The 20,887-nt window shown below is 49.7% G+C and overlaps 1 protein-coding gene across 1 annotated transcript in view; it reads right to left on the bottom strand.

The window, feature by feature from the left end:
* The window catches only part of LOC147659043 (uncharacterized), a gene marked incomplete at its 5' end in the record, with an annotated part of 502,472 nt that overhangs the window by 190,484 nt on the left and 291,101 nt on the right, over positions 1-20,887 (bottom strand). The window contains one exon of the mRNA XM_086952017.1: positions 571-740. Within this exon, the coding sequence (XP_086808143.1) occupies positions 571-740 (170 nt within the window). The remainder of the gene's footprint in view (positions 1-570; positions 741-20,887) is intronic.

Raw genomic sequence — 20,887 nt, forward strand, 5'->3', positions numbered from 1 at the left:
ATGCTTGTACAGGATAGGGCTTGAAGTCCTGCATCCACAATAGAGTCTGGAGCATCCACTGAACAATATTCAGAACAAGAGGAATCTGTACAGAAGTAATGTCTACAAAAATATCACGTCTACATTAAAGTTCCAAGTAAGTCAGCAAACTCAGTGTTGTCATTTATTTGCACAATAGAAACTTAATCACAAATCCTGAGAAAAAGTACAGAAATGTACAAGTAAGCACCCTCAAAAAGGAGAGGCATGAGGGCAATAAGGAAGCTGGAGGCAACCTATTCTAAACTTCATTAATGTGGCGTCTTAGCCGTTTGGATGGTAGCATTTTGCACCTGATGAACTTTTGTGGTGTACCATTTCTGTTATTTCTTTAACCACTAAAAACTAGACGGCCCTTAATTTTGCCTCAATAGGCAGTTATGTCTAAAATCTAGATTTTAAAATACCACAGTTTTACTGTTTAAAACTATAAATTGACTGGGAACGAAAAATATTATGAAGCAGTACTGAAAAATTACATCTAGTGATGCGAGTGTGGTTAAAAGCGCAAGAAGTGCCTCTTACACATACCTGTCTTTGCTCCACTCTTGTCGAGCCATCGAGTCGCAAGTAGATGTGTCCATGGTAGTTCAGGAACTGTTCTAGAACATCTAACATTCTTGTCATCTGAGTGAAGATCAGCACTCTGTGACAACCTGCTTTCAGCTGCCGAAGTAAGCGATCCAGGGTCTGCAGCTTTCCTGCAAATCAAACAAATGATGTGGATTGGAACACTTAAATGGCTATTGGTATGCAATGGGATGAAGCAAAGAGGGGTTCTAATAGGTAACAAGGGTCATTTCAAGAGGTGAAATCAAAAGGTTCCTTTTAAGTGAGTCGAGTCAAGTTCATTAAAGGTAAACCATCTAGAGATTGTTTACCAGTAGGCAGTAGATTAGAGCGGTTACTGGAATGAACAGCTGTACAGGTTTGAAAAGTGACGAGACACACAAACTGCTGAGATCAAGTGGAGGGAGAAGTAGGTAGGCAATGGAACTGGAGTGGGAGAAGATTGGCACACTGCAATTTGCGGCAGGGCATTATGAATGGTCCTGTATCGTGACAGCAATGTAACTCATAAGATTATGGGTACGGTGAACCAGGACAGGCTTAATGTGGAGATGTTTGAAAGCTGGGTCCATGTGAGTAGCCATTTTTCTGGTGGGAGTTGAGTCCTAGCAGAACAAGAACTGGTATAGAAAGCAGTGTACACAGGCAATAGGCAAGTAAGGTGAGAAGGATGGACAGTGGGAGGGGAGGATGGACACTGGGAAGTACAAAATGTGGAATGCAAAGTGGTAATGGACTGTCCACTCTTGGCTTCTTTAACAACTCAGTAGGAGAAAACAAATTGCTTGTCTGAGCATCTCAAGTAGCAAGATATGGCAACTAAATGCACTCCGATGAAGAGTTTTCAAACAGGAGCTTGCAAAACACAACAAACATCGCAAACTTTAACGTAGTCTAAAGGACAGCGAGTGGTGACCATTCAACCAACTTCATATTCAAAATCTCTTCCTTGTATGGGCTCAGATCCTGGACACGGATTGTATCCGAAGTGTCCTGAGAATTGAATGATTTTTACAGCCTTACAAGAGATTTAGGAAACCAAGCCACAAGTCTTCATTAACAATAATGCCAGGTACTACAAGGAATAGTAGTGATGCAAGATCTCCCATGTTACCTGATCAGCAAAAAAGGTTAAAGCTTGAACTGTATCAGCAAGAAAGCTGACCAGTTCATTAGACCTGTAAATCAATGTTATCTGACCTGCACTGGAGCCACTAACATACAATTGTGCTTTTTAGTCTTCATCTTCAGTTACAGAAGAAATCAGGAAAAATGGATGAAAAGCGTAAGACTATTCCTTAAAAGGAAAGAGTGTAGGAAGCTGGCTCTGTATATCCTATACCAAAATCAGGTATAGTGTGCACAGAGTCCAGCGTAACTCCAAAGGTAGGCAGATGTAAAAGCAGATCACGCCTTATTCTCTTATTTGTGATAGTGTGGGCGAGCAGTAAGGCTTTAACAGAGGTTAGTGTTATGCATTTGTTGTACGCACTCAGTCAGCAAATGATTTTACACACTCAGACTGAATTGACACCAATTTTGTTCGTATAAAAATATGACGGTATTTTATTTCTGGAACCAAGCAAAGGCTGGCATAGGTAAGTGAAATAAATGCTTTGCAAAATATTATGCAGTGTTTACAATTGATTGCAAGTTCAAATACAGTTGTTTGAAATACAGGTAAGACAAAGATTCAAAATTACTGTATAGATTACTTTTTAATGTAATTTTTCTACTCAATGTGATGTGCCTAGATATCAAAGTAGGCCATTTCCTAGAGAAAAGTTAAGTAAAATCAATTTTGTACAGTTGTAGTTTGCCAGGTTTTCACACAATTTAAAAAACATTGGGGTTGAGTTTCTGGGGTTAGAACAAGGGTTCACCTAGGGTCAAAGATGCACTCTCAAAGATCCCTCAGCGGCACTAGGGCGGCCGGGTGCAGAGTGCTAAGGCCCAATGTTATCTAACGGGAGAGAGGGGGCCACAGGTTGGGGGCTCCTCACGAGCAGGCCACAAGGTTGTAGGAGCAAAGCTCCTGGTGTTAGGCTCAGGGCAACGGGGGATCCTGTTTAGCACACAAAGAGAACCCGCAGGGGTGACTGGATGCAGGGTGTTTTGACATCTGGTGCCCTGTTTTAAATGGGGTTTTTCAGTTTTGTTTTTTAGCTGCAGCCTTGGCCCAGGAAGACTTCCGGGAGGAACCAACAGCTGGGCAGGCAAGTTGGAGGGCTTAGCTACGTAGGTCCACCTGGGGTTATTTTCTACAGGGTGTAGGGCGGCTGGATGCAGGGGTGTTGTCTGAGGTCGGATTTCACCTTACCGGGCAACTAGGGGGGGGGGGGGGGGGAGGGGGGTTTCAGTGCAGAGGCTGCAGGTGACATCGTGGAGTCCTGGAGAGGTCCACGCACGGTGGACTCTGGAGCACTTGGGGACCTCGCTGGGGACCAGTGGGATGATGTTCTTTGACTGAGTGTGCCCTGGGCTCCTGCTAAACAGGTACCCAGTGTAGGAGAGTAGGGTCTGCAATCCTATGATCACCCAGATTTTTTGCTTTTGTTTCACTGGTTTATGACTTTCCCTGGCTGTGGGCCTGCCAAGCAGACCCACAGCCTAGCTGTTCTCTCACTAAATTGACATGTGTACCTTGGGTGCATTATCCAATTGGAACTGGGCCCCCTTATCAGACCCTGTAACTCAGGGCATAGGTGTACCCAGGGCCTACCAGGGGCTGAAGCATGTATTATGCCACCCCTGGATGGCCATCTAAATCTGACACAACTGGCTGCACGACAGCTGGGGCAAGGTGGTGTAATCGCCCTTTGCTTTAGATATAATATCCCTATATCTAACCCCGAAAATGGACACACGGATTCCTATCAGTCACTTCTAGGGCAGGCCTTGACAATCCTGAAGGCAGAGTGCGTGGAATCGTGTGAAATGGCGCTCTGGCATGAGCTGAGCCCGTTTGCAGCTTGCGGAACCAAGTCCCAATGGCTGCTCCATGATAACGCGTACCACATACTCTTAAATGCTAACTTCGGTATCGCGTTATCAAAACATGCCGAGTAAGGTGTCATACGAATCAGGATACTGACCCCTCACCAATGCTGGCGACGGGGTTAGCATTCCACCCTTCTAGAGGGACACGACATGTACGTAACTGTGAACCCCAGTTAAAGTTAACTGAAGCCTCAGCTCCACAAAATGGACGCTGCCACCACAGACACGAGTCTGACCTCCTGCTGCTGGGAGTCCTTCCAGCGAGGAGAGCTTGGACAAAGGGTTTCCTGTCCGGGGCGGTGCTCGCACCATCCCAGACAGGGTTTTGTGTATCCTGGGTAGGCAGGGCTTTACAGGAAGGTGACTGCGGAGTGGCACCCCGGTGCTCACTACGCATCTGCCGGCTAGAACCAGTTCCAGGGGCACACCAGCCCCTGGCCTGGGGAAAGTCCGGCATGGGAGAGGGGTGTAACCACCCCCCTTCCTGGTCCCACCCCTAGGGCAGGACCTAGTCGCGTACCCACCCCTTTCTTTAGGATAAAGGCAGGAGCGGGGACCCTTCCAAATGAGATCATCTTTAATTCAAGAAACTACGTTCTACGAAAGGAACTCTCGACTCTTCTCAAGATTTCTCTCTTGTGACTAAGGAGTAGTCACCCTGCACCCGCAGGCACCATCTAAGAACTCTGCCGTTCGCTGCATGTCCTTCCTCAGGAATCCGACTGCCCAGCTTGACGAGAACCGGCTTCCCTGGCACCTCTGACCTCTACCCACATCGTCAGCTCAGCTGAGATCCGTGGGTGCGACGAGACCTCGAGGGACCGGCAATCGTCAGAACTGCACGACTTCTATCCAGCACGACCGCCGAGGGATCCTCTGGTGAGTGCTTTGGGGTCCGAGAAGCCCCGACCCTGAGCAGCTCCAGCACCGAAGTCCAGCCTCCCAGCATCTCCATGATCTGCGTGGGGCCCTTCTGCTTTTTGCTGCTCAACACGTTGTCCGGCTACTAGCCCGCTGGCTTGTGGCCCTCTCGACGACGCCCAACGACAATAACGCTGCTGGTCTGGTTGCTCCAGACTGGCCTTTGTTCCCTTCTGAAAGAGGAGCACCCCGGACCCTCCTGGTCCACTCAAGACGCCATTTTAGGTCCACCACGTGGCCCTGAATTTGCCAAGGCTTGTTGCCCCAATCCTGGGCCCAGCGACGCCGACAGCATCAACCATCGTGGGACAGCTCGCACCTCCATCCTGGTCGCCGACAACGCCTCCTGGTCCGTGAGACTGCAGAGCCCAGCGTCGCCCACTCACCTAGTCGAGGTGACTACCATCCGGTGCCCTCCTGGTACCCTCTGACTACTGGCTAGTAGTTACGAACTTGGTCCCCTCTGCTTTCGGGTGTCATCCATCTTCGATCCAGGCTTGGATCTCTACGAACTATCTTCACTGGTCGCCTGCCAGCAACTCCTTCCTTCAGGCTCCTGGTTCGTCAGCGAGGATTCCCGACGTCTGTAAAGACCTATGCAGCCGCAGCCCCTGGGCTAGGTAACTTCGGCATTTCGGTGCCCCAGCATAGCCTCATTATCTAAGGGTCCAGAGTCACTGTCGCTTCCGACTTAGCTTATCGGGCTCGCCCGAGAACACTAAACTTTCCGTGCCCTCGGGCATTTGTGTAGATTGTGCACTTGAAGTATTTTCCTAAGAGTTTTGTTGTGTGCTTAGTACCCTGTCCTCATAAAGAGTACAGGGCTGTTGTGATTCTAATAAATACACTGTTTATTTTCATAACACTTGTGTGGTGTCCTTTCACTTGGTGTTCAAGGGGTATATGTGATGGTATAACAGCTGGCTTAACACGCCCTCTAGAGTTTAGCACGAAGACTGCTCGTATCCACGCTACTAGGATAGCTGGTCTAAGGTTGACTTACAACCAATCACCATAAGGGTCGTTTGGACTGATGCATAGTGATCACTAGAATAGTGAGCACTGCATATCAGGCCAACTTCTCACACCCAGGGCCTATGTTCCTTCCCTAATACTGCATTGAAGCCTAAATCCAATTGGCATCTCTGGCCACGTCAGCCCCTGGTAAATGGTACCACAGGTAACCAGGGCACTGTGACCAGAGAAGACCTCTAAGGGCTGCAGCACTTATTATGCCACCCGTAGAGGCCCTTTACCCTGACACTCGCACACTGCCTTTGCAGGCTGCGTGTCTTGGTGCAGAACAAAGTGAAGAGTCGCCATGGCACAAATCTCTGTGTGCCATGCCCACAAAACACTGCCCTGTCATACATCAGTCACCCCTCTAGCTGGGTGCCCTATGCCAGTGGTGAGGGTCCAGGTGCATGAGCCCTGTACCCTTACAGTACCCAGGTCCACCCTGGGCACTGTAAGTGCAGTCCTGCCATTAAGAGTATATGGTGCTGGGAGTTTGTCATTACTAACGCCACAGCACCATCATGGCTGCACTGAAGACTGGGAAGTTTGGTATCAAACATCTCAGCACATTAAACCCACACTGATGCCAGTGTGAGATTTAATGTAAAATGCACAACAGAGGGCATCTTAGAGATGCCCCCTGAAACTCTACCAACTACTAATGACCTGACTGAGTGGCCGCCTAGGCTGCCACCACCAACCATGCTTCTGGACCCCTGCGTCGAGAGCTGCTGCTCTCGGGGGTCTGAAACAATGCACATCCTGGGACGAGGTGCCAAGCCTCCTAGACCAGGATGGGCAGTGTGAGAAGTTGGCCTGATATATGATGCTCACTAGTTCTAGTGATCACCTTGCATCAGTCCAAACAACCCTGATGGTGATTGGTTGTAAGTCAACCTTATAGACCAGCTATCCTAGTAGCGTGGACAAAAGCAGTCTTTAGGCTAAACTCTGAATGGAATGTGAAGCCAGCTGTTTTACCACATATAACCCCTTGAATACCAAATGAAAGGACACCACACAGGTAGTTATGAAAATAAACAAGGTATTTATTAACTAACATACACCTCTGAACTCTTTATGAGATCAGAGTGCTAAGCACATGACAAGACTCTTAAAAAAAATACGATAAGTTGCACAAATTACAATGGTGCCCTAGGGGCACGACAAACCATATACTAAGTAAATGGTATAAGGAAATCGATAGAAGGAATGCAGCTGTCCAGAGGCTGTAGGATCGCTGGGTCTACACTATCCTAACCTGAGTTAAGTAATAGGAGGCCCACTGGACGCGTGTGCAGAGTCTGAACACACACGCGAGATGCGTAACGAAGTCAATGGACAGTACAAATTACGAAAAGGTAAGTATTAGACAGTTCAGACTAGCTAGGACTAAAACGACTGGAAATCTGGACACTAGGATAGTCAATCTACCCTTGAGCACCGAAATGCTCTTGTTACCTCACCGACGGGCTGCGGGTGCATAGGTGCCAAAGTGTGTCTGGTTTCCGCGTTGAAGTCTATGGAGCCTGGAAGAAAAGATGCTGCAGGCGGCCAGAAGGAAGATGTCCGGAGTGATCCAAGGGTGGATCGAGGAAGATGAAGACCTGAAAGCAGAGGGGATAAAGCCCTGAAAACAGAGGGGACAATGTTCACAGTCACTAGCCAGTGACTGGAGTGGAACCAGGAAGGAACCAGATGCTGTCGTCGCGATCAGGTGAAGAGTGGACGCTTGACTCTGCAGCCACGTGGACCAGGTGGTGTCTTGGTCGACCAGGATGGAGGCACGAGCTGTTCCACGCAGGCTCTCGCTGTCAGCGGAGTTGGTTCCGGATTCGGCGTCAACAGGCCTTGGCAAAGGCAACCCACGCGGTGAGTGGAAAAGGGCGTCTGGTGCGGACCAGGAGGGTCAGGAGTGCTTCTCCTTTGCAGGGAAGCAAGGGCCAGTCTGGAGCAACCAGACCAGCGGTGTTGATGTTGTGGATCGTCGTCTAGGAGGCCACTAGCCAGCCGGCAAGTGACCAGACAACGCGTCTAGCAGCAACCAAGCAAAAGGGCCCCACGCAGATCTCGTGGATGCTGGAGGGCTGATCTTCTGTGCAGGAGCTGCTCGGGGCTGGGGCTTCTCAATCCCCCAAAGCACTTCAAGGATACCTCTGAAGTCGTGCTGGAAGCGAAGTACAGTTTCTCCAAGATGGCCGGTCCCACATGTCTCGTCGCACCCACGGATCTCAGCTGTGCTGCAGATGTAGGTAGAGGTCGGAGAGGTCTGGGAGTCCGGGTCTCGTCGGGCTCTGAATTCTGGATCCACTCGGGAAGACGACAAAGTGAACCGCTGGAACGCTTGATGGTGCCTGCTTGTGCAGGGTGGTCACTCCTTGGCCACAAGGGAGATTTCTTCAGTCTTCTGTGGAGCAGAACGTCGAAGTCCAGAGTTTCTTCTTGTAGAGTTTCAAATCAGGATTAATCTAAAGTGGAATGGGACCAGCTCCTACCTTTATTCTCCTAAAGGGGGCTGTACTGCTACTAGGTCCCTCCTATGGGTGGGACCAGGAAGGGGGGTGGTTACACCCCCTATCCTTTGTCCGGTTTCACGACAGAGCTGGGGCTGAAGTGCCCCAACAATTGGTTTGAATTGGTGTACGCACAGGGACACCTTGTGTGCCCCAGGCATGTCTCATTCCTTTCAGGCCTGTCCTACCTAATACACAAAATCCTGTCTGGGGTGGTGCTAGCACCTCCCAAGGCAGGAAACCCTTTGTCCAGGCCTCCCTCGCTGGAAGGACTCCCAGCAGCAGGAAGTCAGACTTGTGTCGGTGGTTGCAGCATCCATTTTGTGATGCTGAGGCTCTTGTTAACTTTAACTGGGGTTCACAGTTATATACATGTCGTGTCCCTCTAAAAGGGTGGAATGCTACCCTCGTCGCCAGAATTGGCGAGGGGGTAGTATTTCAATTCGTATGACACCTTACTCGACATGTTTTGATAACGCTATGCCAAAGTTAGCAATAACCGCGAGGATTATAATGCACTTAAGAGTATATGGTATAGCGTTATCATGGAAACAGCTAAAGGACTTGGTTCCGAAAGCTGCAGACCGGCTCAGCTCATGCTAGAGCACCATCTCACATAATTCCAAGCACCCTGCCTCCAGGATTGTTAAGGCCTGCCATAGGAGTGACTTATAGGAGTATATGTGTCGATTTTAGGGTATGATATAGGTATACTATATCTAAAGCAAAGGGTGATTACACCACCGTGGCCCCAGCTGTGTTAGCAGCCAGTTGTGTCAGTTTTGGATGGACAGCCAGGGATGGCATAATACATGCTGCAGCCCCTGGTAGGCCTTGGGTGCACTTATGCCCTGGGTACCTGTGGTACACTGTACAAGGACTTACTAGAGTGACCCAATACCAATTAGATATGTACCTAAGGTACATGGAGTCCATTTTAACAGAGAGCAGGAAGCCTTGGGGCCTGAATAGCAGGATCCCAGGCCAACTAAGTCGAAAACCAGCTAAACACTAGGCAAAAAAGTTGGGGGTAACCATAGTCCGATATCCACCTTCCTACAGGTAGGGTTCACGAAGGAAAAGCTGCAAATGCATGCCGCCTTTGTGAGCCTTTCCAGACGATTTGCTGTTTTCAGCAACAGGTCCCCACTGGTTCTACCCCCACTTTGGGCGGGAGCACCGGCGGGAAAAACAAGTGAGGAAGAGAGGTGTGCCCACCTCTGGCAGCTCCACCCCTCAGGGTGCTGAGTGCCACTGAGTGTGCAACCTTTGGTGTTACTTTGGCCCCCAACTTGCCCTGAGCTAAAACCCTGGGAGCTTTGCTCCCACAACCTCGTGGCCTGCTTGCCAGCAGCCACCTACCGGAGACCCCCCCCTATCCTCCACTGGATAACATCGGGCCTCAACACTCTGCAACCGGCCGCCCTATTGCAGCTGAGGGTGCAACAACAGTGCATCACTGACCCTGGGTGACCCCCCCCCCCGAGTCTAACCCCAGAACCTTAAATCCCACAGTTGTTTACTTACCTGCAAACCGATAACCTGTTTTTCCTCAATAGGATAACATTGACAATTTTCCCTCCAAAAAATGACTATGGGTGGAGTTTTGAAAACTAAATATTTTCTTTAATAAAAATCGTACGAATAACCAAAACGTGTTTTCTCACCTGTTTGCAGGACATGTCCCATTGCTGAATCTAGGCATCCAGCAATGAGTTAGAAACAGTAACGTAAAAGTAACTTACCTGCAATTTATTGAAAAAGCCTATTCATTCCAATGTACTTTATTTGCTTAGTGTTGCATACCACTGCTTCCCTGTAAATCAAACAAAGTACAATTTCTATTGCATTTGCAAACTGTTCTATATCCAGTTACTTATTACTGAAAGGAATTTAATGCTTACCTGTACCAGGCTTGCTAGGTTCTAAAAATAAACAGTATATTTTTATACAAAACAATCGGCCCAGAGTTCAGTTCTTGAGTGTATGAATTAATTTGCTGACTGAGTGTACTTCAAATGCTTAACACTGTCCTCTGATACTGCCTTACTGCTCAACCACTCTACCACAATAAGAGAGTAAGGTTCTATCTAACTTTAACCTCAGCCTACCTCTGGGGTCACTTGGTCTCTATACACACTAAACCTCATTTTGGTGCAGTATATATAGAGCCAGTTTCTTACAGTCTTTTATGGTAAGTACAGTGGTTCAGGGTTGGCCTAAGAAGGTCAAGTAACACAAGGTTAAGTATTATTTGGTCAAATGAACAAATAGGTTCTGGGAGCAAGCTTCATAGGGCAACAGAAATATTTAATCATAGTATGCAGATTCGTATTTACAGGTGCTCACATAAGTGAAAGGGGTGCGTAATGTGACTGAGTGAAAGTGACAATACACGACATCACACAAAACAAACATCAAAATTCGGGGCAATATGTACAAGTGGAAGTATTTTCAACAGGGGGTCGACGGCGTTTCGATCTTTTGTAACTTTAGATCATCATCAGCACTGTGTGAGCATTTGAAATAATTCTGTAGTGGGAGTCTTAGTCGTGCTTTGATATTAATACAGTTGGCAAAGGAATTGATCAGAGTTAGGCTTTGTAGATGAAACAGTTCAGGACTTGCTTCAAGTTTTTGGGAGTAAAAAGTGGAAGCATACAGAGTTGGTGTGTCAGATTGACTGGTGCAGTACGGTAAAGAGCCTAAATAGTGCTCTGAAAATAGTGCAGCTGGAGGGGGGAAACCAATCATTCTGGTGTGTCCGGATTTATCAGCTTTTAGGCTATCCAATGTTGCTTGAGTCTATTACAATGGTCCCAAGGGGTGGGCCAAAGACTCGGGCGCCCGCAGTTCAAGAAGTGACATCAGCCGCGAGGTTGACTGAGCCGCTAGCACCAGGGATTTATGACCTGGCCTGATCTCTAAGTCCAACGAGGGCCACACAATACATTAAGATGCCGCCTTCCTCTTTGGCCCACCTTTTGGGACCATTGTAAGCCAGAGGATAGCACGCCTTGATGCACAAGACGACCCAACGAGAGATGGTTAGTTTGTGCACCGCTGATCTTTCTTAGCGCCCACGTACCGAACAAGAAGTTGGTCATCCACCCGGAACTGGCGTGTGCAATCAGATAGTATGAGAGCACACGTTTTGGGTCCAGACGGTGGAGCCTCTCTTTCTCTTTCGAGGGATGCGGAGGCGGAAAGTAGGTGGGCAAGGTGATCAACTGCCCGATGTGGAAGGCTGTGACTACCTTGGGCAGGAAAGAGGGTCGCATCCACAACACAACTTTGTCGGGATGGGCAGAAAGGAAAGGAGGTTTAGAGGAAAGAGCCTGGAGCTCACTCACTCTCCTGGCAGAGGTGATGGCTACCAGTGTAGGAAGGTGGATATTAGACTATGGTTCCCCCCAACTTTTTGCCTGGTGTTTTGCTGGTTTTTCGACTTAGTTGACCTGGGACCCCGCTATTCAGGGCCTCAGGACCACTGCTCCCTCTGTAAAATGGATGCTGCCACCACAGACACAAGTCTGACCTCCTGCTGCTGGGTGTCCTTCCAGCAAGGAGAGCTCGGACAAAGGGTTTCCTGTCAGGGGCGGTGCTAGCACCATACCAGACAGGGTTTTGTGTATCCCAGGTAGGCAGGGCTGAGAGGAAGGTGACTGCAAGTGGCACCCCGGTGCTCACTGTGCATATGCCGGCTCAAACCAGTTCCAGGGGTACATCAGCCCCTGAGCTGGGGAAAGTCCGGACAAGGGAGAGGGGTGTAACCACCCCCCTCCTGGTCCCACCCATGGGCAGGACCTAGTCGCGTGCCAGCCCCTTTTCTTAGAATAAAGGTAGGAGCGGGCCCCCTTCCCAAATTAATCCACGACCACCGAGGGACCCTCGAGTGAGTGCACGTGGGTTTGAGAAGCCCCAACCCTGAGCAGCTCCAGCACCGAAGTCCAGCCCCCCAGCATCCACGAGATCTGCGTGGGGCCATTCTGCTCTTTGCTGCTCACCGCGTTGTCCGGTCACTTGCCCGTTGGCTAGTGGCCCTCCTGACGACGTACCACGACGATTTCACCGCTGGTCTGGTTGCTCCAGACTGGCCCTTGCTCCCCGCCAAAAGAGGAGCACCCCGGACCCTCCTGGTCCGCTCCAGACGCCATCTTGACTCCACCGTGTGGGTTTGCCTTTGCCAAAGTTTGTTGCCCCCATCTTGGGTCCAGCATCGCCGACAGCAGACACCTTCGTGGGACAGCTTGCACCTCCAGCCTGGTCGCCGACAACGCCTCCTAGCCTGTGTGACTGCAGAGTCCAGCGTCGCCCACTCACCTGGTCGAGGTGACTTCATCCGGTGCCATCCTGGTGCCCACACAATCACTGGCTAGTGATTAAGAACTGAGTCCCCTCTGCTTTCAGGTCGTCTCCATCACCGATCCAGGCTTGGATCACATCGAACATCTTCACTGGTCGCTTGCCAGCAACTTCTTCTTTCAGGCTCCATAGACTACAACGAGGATTCCAGACGTCTTTTGAACCCTATGCAGCCGCAGCCCCTGGGCTAGGTAACTCTAGCATTTTGGTGCTCCAACGCAGGTTCACTATCCAAGTGTCCAGATCCTTTTTCGTTTTAAGTCTATCTAGCCGGATTCGTCTGAAAAAAGTAACTTTAGAAATACTAGCCTCCATAGACTTTGTCCCGCATCCCGTGTGAGAGTGCACACTCTGCACCCGATCTCCCTAGGCCTCCTGCTCCTAACCTTAGTCTTCAGTAGTGTAGTCCTAGCGATCCTGAAGCCTCTGGATCTTGTTACTTACCTGCTAGTATTTCGCATTCCACTTTTAGTGTATATGATTTTTCGTGCCCCTCGGGCATTTGTGTAATTTGTGCAACTTGTAGTATTTTCGTAAGAGTTTTGTATTGTGCTTAGCTCCCTGACCCATAAAGAGTTCAGGGTAGACTTGTTATAAATAAATATACTTTATTTTTCATAACAACTTGTGTGGTGTCCTTTCACTTGGTGTTCAAGGGGTATATGTGATGGTAAAACAGCTGGCTTCACATGCCATAAAGAGTTTAGCCTAAAGACTGCTTTTGTCCAGGCTACTAGGATAGCTGGTCTATAAGGTTGACTTACAACCAATCATCAATAAGGGTCGTTTGGAATGATACACAGTGATCACTAGAATAGTGAGCACTATATATCTGGCCAACTTCTCACAGAGAATGTTCTACATATTCTACATTCTTTAGCAGAATGATCAGGATAAAGACAGTAGAGGTAAGATTCATGCTTGTCATCGACGTGCAGTCTTTTCTTACCACAGGATGAACAGGCTCTGAAAAGTCCTCTCTTCTGGTGATCAGCCATTGTTGTTATTAGAAGAAATATCCAACTTTTGTGAGAAAGAAAAAGATAAATCCTGGAAACCTGAGGAGAACTCAGGTGGAGACTCCCTAGCACAACGTGCGGTAGAAAATCTGAGAGACTGAGGCTCCTGGCAGGAAGGTTCTAGAGGGAGGTGGTAGCTGATTGGCTACCTTCTAGAGTTTGGTCCTTTTTTTTTTTTTACAAAATGACATAGATAGGCTACTAAGGCAAGGCCCTTAGGCCTACTTTTCTCTATGTATGTCTATAGGACATTACTTTTCTATTTACCGGGGACTCCCCTCTCGACGACGGGGAATGATTCAGGCATGTGAACCTATGAAAGACACCCATAATACTGGATAACATCTTCTTACCATACTGTTCGTACCTCTTGGATTCCCGGTCGGGGGAGCCGTCGGGAATGCGGTCTGGGAATTAGAGGCCTATACGACCAGTCTCTCGGGGGTGGGGAGGGTGGACAGGAAGCAAGGGTCGCCCAGAGCCGGGCGGTGGCGACTGGCCACGTTCCTATCTACAGGGGGACCTGTAGCGGGCCTGGACCAAGTGCCCAGAAGAACGTCAGACAAGGCCTCATTAAACGGCAACAGAGGCTTCAAAGAGCTTGTTTGCAGTTTAAGGACCTCAGTGAGGAGGTTAGTCCTCACGGCCGCGACAAGGAGCTCAAGAGCCAAGGCCTTGGCTGCCCGCGTCAGCACCACACTATAGACAGCCCTTTCCTCCGTAGCCACGGTAGGAGGGGAGACAAAACCAGTGTCCGGCGAAGTGTCCGGACCACTGGCATCCCCTAGCTCACCTTCCCAGTCCTAATAAGACTGGCACTCACGTTCCAGAGGGTCCTCAGACCCTTCCTAATCCGCCTCGCCACCCATCTCCTGAAGCTCAGGGTCATATGATGGGGTCAGGTTACAGAAGAAAAAGTCTCCCATCGGCGTTGAGAGCGGCGCCGCTCCGGCGCCGGGTCGAGGAGAGGTCCGGGGACGACGTCGTCGTGGGACGGCGCCGGGGGCGACACCCTGGGGGCCGGCGAGGTCGTAAGGTCGACAGGCGACGACCTGGATCCGGAACCGGATGCAGCGAGGCCCTGCGGCGCCGGGACCGAGGTCGCCGAAGGCGCTGGGGCCGAAGCACCCGACCCGCATGGGCTCCCAGTCGGGGCCGCTTGGCCCGAAGGCGCAGCGGAAATGGACGAAGGAGTGAGCGACCTCATGGCCGTGAGGAAGGCATTGACCTCCTCCGGCGTCGCCTTCTGCCCAGGGACCGGCGAGTATGGAGCAGGCCGCGACGCCTGCGGCTCTGGCTGAGCCGCGTGGGCGGTGTCGCCCGAACCCCCGCCCGCATCGCACGAGTGTCAGGGGGAGTCAGAAGAGCGATGTCGCCTCTTCGACTTCTTGTGCTTCTTACCTGAGGACTTTGAGCCCAAGGAGTGGTGTTGACTCCCAGAGCTGTGATAATTCCAGCCCCGCGACCGGTCCCTCGACCTCCTTCCGGACCGGGACCTCGAACGGCGTGGGCCGACTGCCGGAGCTCTAGGCGCTTGCGGGACCGCTCCCGCCTAGCCTTCGACGTCAAGGCCCGGCAGTCGGGGCACGACTTGTCATCGTGGTCGGGCCCCAGGCAATGCAGACACCGGCGATGGGGGGCGGTAACAGACATCAGTCGGTTGCAGTCAACGCAGGGTTTGAACCCGGGCATCCCTACCGGCACCGTCGGAGTCGTTCGACTTTGAAAAGTGATAAAAAATGATCGAAAAAGTTTAGTCATAAAATGACTAAGGGTACCACTTTTTCCGGATCGACGCTTGCTGGCGCGGAAAAAAGGAGAACTGACATCAGCACGCGAGGGCGGCGTTTAAGTACTCCGGCGACGTCATCCCGGCGCCAACGACGACGGACGTGGAGCCGCAGACGACGCCTACCGACGCGCAAGGGTACTGCTACGCAAAAGTTTCGGGATCCAGTCTGACGCCTGGGGATATTCTAAGGTAAGGAATCTAATACTAGTCTGTTTCTTTCAGATTCTAGTATTTAGGGGGCAACCTGAACCTTGCTTCCTCGGATCCTACAACGACAGGAAGAAAAGAATTAGAAGGACCGAACAGCTGTGCAGCCAGCTAACAAGAGGAAGGCGCCTGCTGACTTGGCCCCAACCCTACAGGCCTGTCTCCATTCAAACCTGCTCCTGCGAAATCCCGATGTGTTCAGCAGCCAGCAACCTCGAAAACTCCGGAGGACCTGCCTGCCTTCACTTCCAAAGACTGCTTCTCCCGTGAACACCGGATTTGTTAAACTGCAACCTCTGGCAGCAGCCGGAGACCGCGGATCCAGCCCACTCTACACCCGCCAAACGCGGCCAGAGCTAGAGGAAAACACCACGAGGAGGTCACCCCGGCGATCCCGACCAGAGATTCGGCCACCCCTGACCTGCCTCAAGCCTCCAGCTGACGCCTGCAGTCTAAATCCAGAAGGCCCCCCTAACCAAGACCAGGAGCTGGTAAGACCCTGCACCCGACGCCCCACAGCCTTGTGTGCCCAAACTAATGGTGCCTAACAACCCTTAACTTCCCAACTTACCTTTCAAAGTGGTGGTCGCACCCAGAAGTCCTTCGTATCACTGCCTGCAGTGCTTTTGCAAACCGGAGGTTCGCCATAGAAAACAACAGGGCGCCCAAAATCAAAACAGCACTCTGCACCCGGCTGTTTCAGTAATGCTGAGGGTGCACCTTTTGTGCTACTTTGTTTGCCCTTTTGCCCTGACCTAAACCCTAGGAGCTTTGCTCCCACAACCCAGTGGCCTGCTTGCAATCAGCCACCAACTAGAGGCCCTCTATCCCCCATTGGATAACATTGGGGCTCAACACTCTGCACCTGGCTGTCCTAGTGCCGCTGAAGGGGTAACAAGAGTGCATAACTGACGCTGGGGGACCTCAGAGTCTAACCCCAAAACCTTAACTCCCACACTCGATAACTTACCTGTGAACCGATAACCTGTTTTTCCTCCATAGGATAACATTGACAATTTTCTTACAAAAAGTATTTAAGTGTGGAGTTTTGAAATCTAAAAATATTAAAAAATTGCACGAATAACTAAAACGTATTTACTTACCTGTTTGCAGGAAATGTCCCAGTGCTGAATCTAGGTATCCAGCACTTAGTTAGAAAAGTAACGTAAGAAAACAAGTTACTTACCTGCAACTACAGTTATCTAGTATTGGTATCTTTCATAGATTCACATGCCTGAATCATTCCCCGTCGCCGAGGCGGGAGTCCCACGGTAATAATACATACAAAAGCAGTGCCTTAGTAAGAACTGTAGTAGGCTAAAAAGAAAAAAAGGCCCAGAATACCCAAAGCTTAGTAGCCTATCTACCTCATTATATGAAAAGAACTAAAAAAATAGTTCCAACCAATCAGCTACTAGCACCCTCTAGAACCTTCCCAGCAAAGGCAGTTCTCCTCAGATTTTCTTAGCACAAGCGGGAAGTAGGGATCCCAAACAAAGAACTGTCTCGCCGGGGAGGATGGTGGGTGCATGTGAATCTAAGAAAGATACCAATAAGGGATAAGGAATATGCTACTTACCAGTATGCATCTGTTCTTGGCATGTAGGGCTGCTGACATTCATATCTTGTGCATAGATCGCCGCCTAGTGTTGGTTCCGGATGATTGCACCTATGTTGTCCTGGAAGAGTCTTCGAAGTATCACGAGATAGGCGACTCCTCTCCTGGACTACAGTGCGCATGGGCATCTTCTCCATCCTCAGATTGTTTTTCGCCATTGTGGCAGAGACGGAGTATAGCAAAGTAGGAGATGGCCATGCAAAAGAGAATACTGCAGCTGCAACAGGCACCGGAGAGGAGGGTGGGCGATATGAATGTCAGCAGCCCTACATGCCAAGAACAGATGCATAATGGTAAGTAGCATATTGTGTTCGAGGCATGTGGGCTGCTGAATTCATATCTTGTGCATAGACTGTATAGCAGTATCTCCTCTAGCGGTGGTCACCTGTACCAGCTGCAGCAGTCTGAAAAAGTTTTAAGGACAGTCTGGCCTACAGCAGCTTGCTGCTTTGATTGCACGTCTACACAATAGTGTTTAGTGAAAGTGTGTATGGTAGACCATGTAGCTGCCCTACATATGTCTTCAAGGGGAATATTCCCTAAGAAAGCCATGGATGTCCCCATTTTACGCGTAGAGTGTGCTCTTGGGGGAACTGTTAGAGTGCGTGTAGCTTTTTGATAGCATATTTACCTAACCATCTGGCTATTCCTGATTTTGAGATGGGATTACCTTTAAGTTGCGGTGAAAAAGCAACAAACAGTTGCTTTGTTTTCCGAAATGATTTACTCCTGTCAACATAATATAGCAGAGATCTCCTTACATCTAGTGTGTGTAGGGCTCTTTCAGCCACTGATTGTGGGTTTTGGAAGAAAACGGTCAGTTCTATTGATTGATTGATATGGAAAGTGGATATGACTTTTGGCATAAACTTAGGGTTGTTCCTGAGTACTACCCTATTTGCATGTACTTGCATGAAGGGTTCTTGAATTGTTAGTGCCTGAAGCTCACGTACTCGCCTGAGGGAGGTAATGGCAATCAAAAATGCCACCTTCGATGTTCGGAATTGCAATTCACATGAGTGGAGTGGTTCGAAAGGAGGTCCCATAAGTCTGGTAAGTACCAAATTTAAGTTCCAGACTGGTGAAGGTGGGTGTTATGGAGGGATTACCCTTTTAAGACCCTCCATAAAAGCCTTGATTGGTGGTACCCTAAACAGGGAAAGGTGTTGCCTGTTCTGGAGATATGCTGCTAAAGCAGCAAGATGTAGCCCTATAGAAGAGTATGCTAGATTGCATCTTTGAAGTGCAAGAGGTAACAGATAATGTTTTGGATGGAAGCATCTAATGGATTGATTTGGTTATTGTTGCAATAAATTGCAAATCTTTTCCATTTAGCTGCATAGCATGCTCTAGTAGTGGCCGTCTTGCCTCCTTGATAATGTTCATGCAATCAGGAGGTAAGTTAAGGTATCCGAACTCGAAGACCTCAGGAGCCAGATCGCTAGGTTCATATGATTGAGATCTGGGTGTTTGATTTCTCCATGGTTCTGAGTTAAAAGATGGGGCGAGAGGCGGAGCCTTTGATGGGGAACTACTGAAAGTTCCAGGATTGTTGTGTACCATGGCTGTCTTGCCCATGTGGTAGCAACCAGGATCATTGTGAGAGACTGCTGACGTAGTTTGCGTGCCACCAGCGGAATCAGTGGAGCTGGTGGAAAAGCGTACGGAAAATCTGCCTGACCAGTTCATCGATATCGCATTGCCCTGTGACAACGGATGTGGGAACCTGGCGGCAAAGTACTGGCATTTTGAGTTTTCATTTGTGGCAAACAGATCTATCTCTGGAGAACTTGGGGGTGAATCTCCCATTCGTGTAGCTGTTGTCTGTGTCTGCTTAGTAGATCCGCTACTTGATTATCTTTCCCTGGCAGGTGTTCTACTAGGAGAAAAATGTTTCTTGGTATTGTCCACCTACATATGCTCTGTGCTAAGTGGGACAGCTGTGGAGAGTGTGTCCCTCCTTGTTTCTGCATGTAGTACATGGCTGTCATGTTGTCCGTCCGGATCAACACAGCCTTGTTGTACAAGTATTTCTAGAATGCTTTTAGTGCTAGAAATATTGCTAGCAACTCCAGTTGGTTGATATGCAGTTTCTTTTGTTTGATTGTCCAGAGCCCTTGGACTGTGTATTTAAGCAAGTGGGCTCCCCAACCTGTCAGTGATGCGTCCGCTGTTAGTACTAGTTGTGGAACCGGCTCTTGGAACAGTCATCCTTTGGAAAGGTTTTGTGGGTTCCACCACTGCAGAGTTGTAAGCGCGATTGTCTATCAACACCAGGTCCTTCAGTTGTCCCTGAGCTTGGTTCCACTGCCGTGCTAGGCATTCTTGTAGTGTACGCAATTGAAGTCGGGCATGAGGGACAATGAATATGCAGGAGGCCATCATGCCTATGAGCTGCATGAACACTCGAGCTGGCAAAGAGTGCTGTGGCTGAAATCTTTGAATGAGAGTCTGCATGTTGGCTATCCTGGCTGAATTTGGATATGCCTTTGCTACTGAGGTATCTATTGTAGCTCCCAGATATTGCTGTATGTGGGAGGGCTGTAGATGCGATTTTGGGTAGTTTATGGAAAAACCCAGGCTGTGTAGCAGCTGGAGTTTTTGAGATGTATGGCTTGCACACTGCGCGTACGAGTTTGCTTTTATGAGCCAATCGAACAAGTTACTTACCTTCGGTAACGATATATCTGTAAGAAACATTAGTTAGTGTTAGATTCCTTACCTTAGAATATCCCCAGGCGTCAGTCTGGATCCGGAAACTTTTGCGTAGCAGTACCCTTGCGCGTCGGTAGGCGTCGTCTGCAGGCGTCTCCTGCGGCTCCGCGTCCGTCGTTGGCGTCGTGCGCCGTGATGACGTCGCTGGAGTATATAGACGCCGCCTCCGCGCGCTGACGTCAGTTCTTCGTACACAGCTTTTCCGCGCCAGAAGACGCAGAGCCATGAGAGAACCAACACTGGTGCCTTTTGAAACTAGGGCCCTGAAAGGGATGTCCTTAACCCTAGGTATCAGTTCGCAGAACGGGGAGGATGGGTGGGTTCGGTAAAGAATCTAACACTAACTAATGTTTCTTACAGATATATCGTTACCGAAGGTAAGTAACTTGTTCATCTGAAAGAAACACGTTAGTGTTAGATTCCTTACCTTAGAATAGATACCCCAGCAATACCAACCCCAGTGGTGGGTCTGCGAACCAATACACTCCTACACCAGAAAGTCCTGGAGGACAGAACGGCCAAAGAAGCCATCCCTCCGGACTTGACTGTCCAGGCAGTAGTGCCTCGCAAATGTGTGCAGCGAGGCCCACGTAGCCGCTTGGCAAATGTCCTGCAAGGGGACTCCCCGACCCAGGGCAGTAGTAGCCGCCGTGGCCCGAGTGGAATGAGCCCTCAGCCCAACAGGAGGCTCCTTCCGAGCCAAAGAGTAGCACGCTTTGATGCAGAGAACGACCCACCGAGAGATGGTCCGTTTGTGTACCGCCCGTCCCTTCTTCGCACCCACGTAGCCAACAAACAGTTGGTCATCCACCCGGAACTGGCGTGTGCGATCCATGTAAAATGAAAGCGCACGTTTTGGGTCCAGACGGTGGAGCCGCTCTTCATCCTTTGAAGGATGCAGAGGCGGGAAGAAGGAAGGGAGGGTGATGGACTGCCCGATGTGAAAAGCAGAAACTACTTTGGGCAGGAAAGAAGGTCTAGTCCTCAGAACCACCTTGTCAGGATGGATGGACAAGAAAGGAGGTTTGACAGAAAGAGCCTGGAGCTCACTCACCCTCCTGGCAGAGGTGATGGCAACCAGGAAAGCCGTCTTTAAAGTCAGGAGACGAAG

This window comes from Lissotriton vulgaris, unplaced genomic scaffold (assembly GCF_964263255.1).
Source record: "Lissotriton vulgaris unplaced genomic scaffold, aLisVul1.2 SCAFFOLD_1670, whole genome shotgun sequence".
Taxonomy (NCBI): Eukaryota; Metazoa; Chordata; class Amphibia; order Caudata; family Salamandridae; genus Lissotriton; species Lissotriton vulgaris.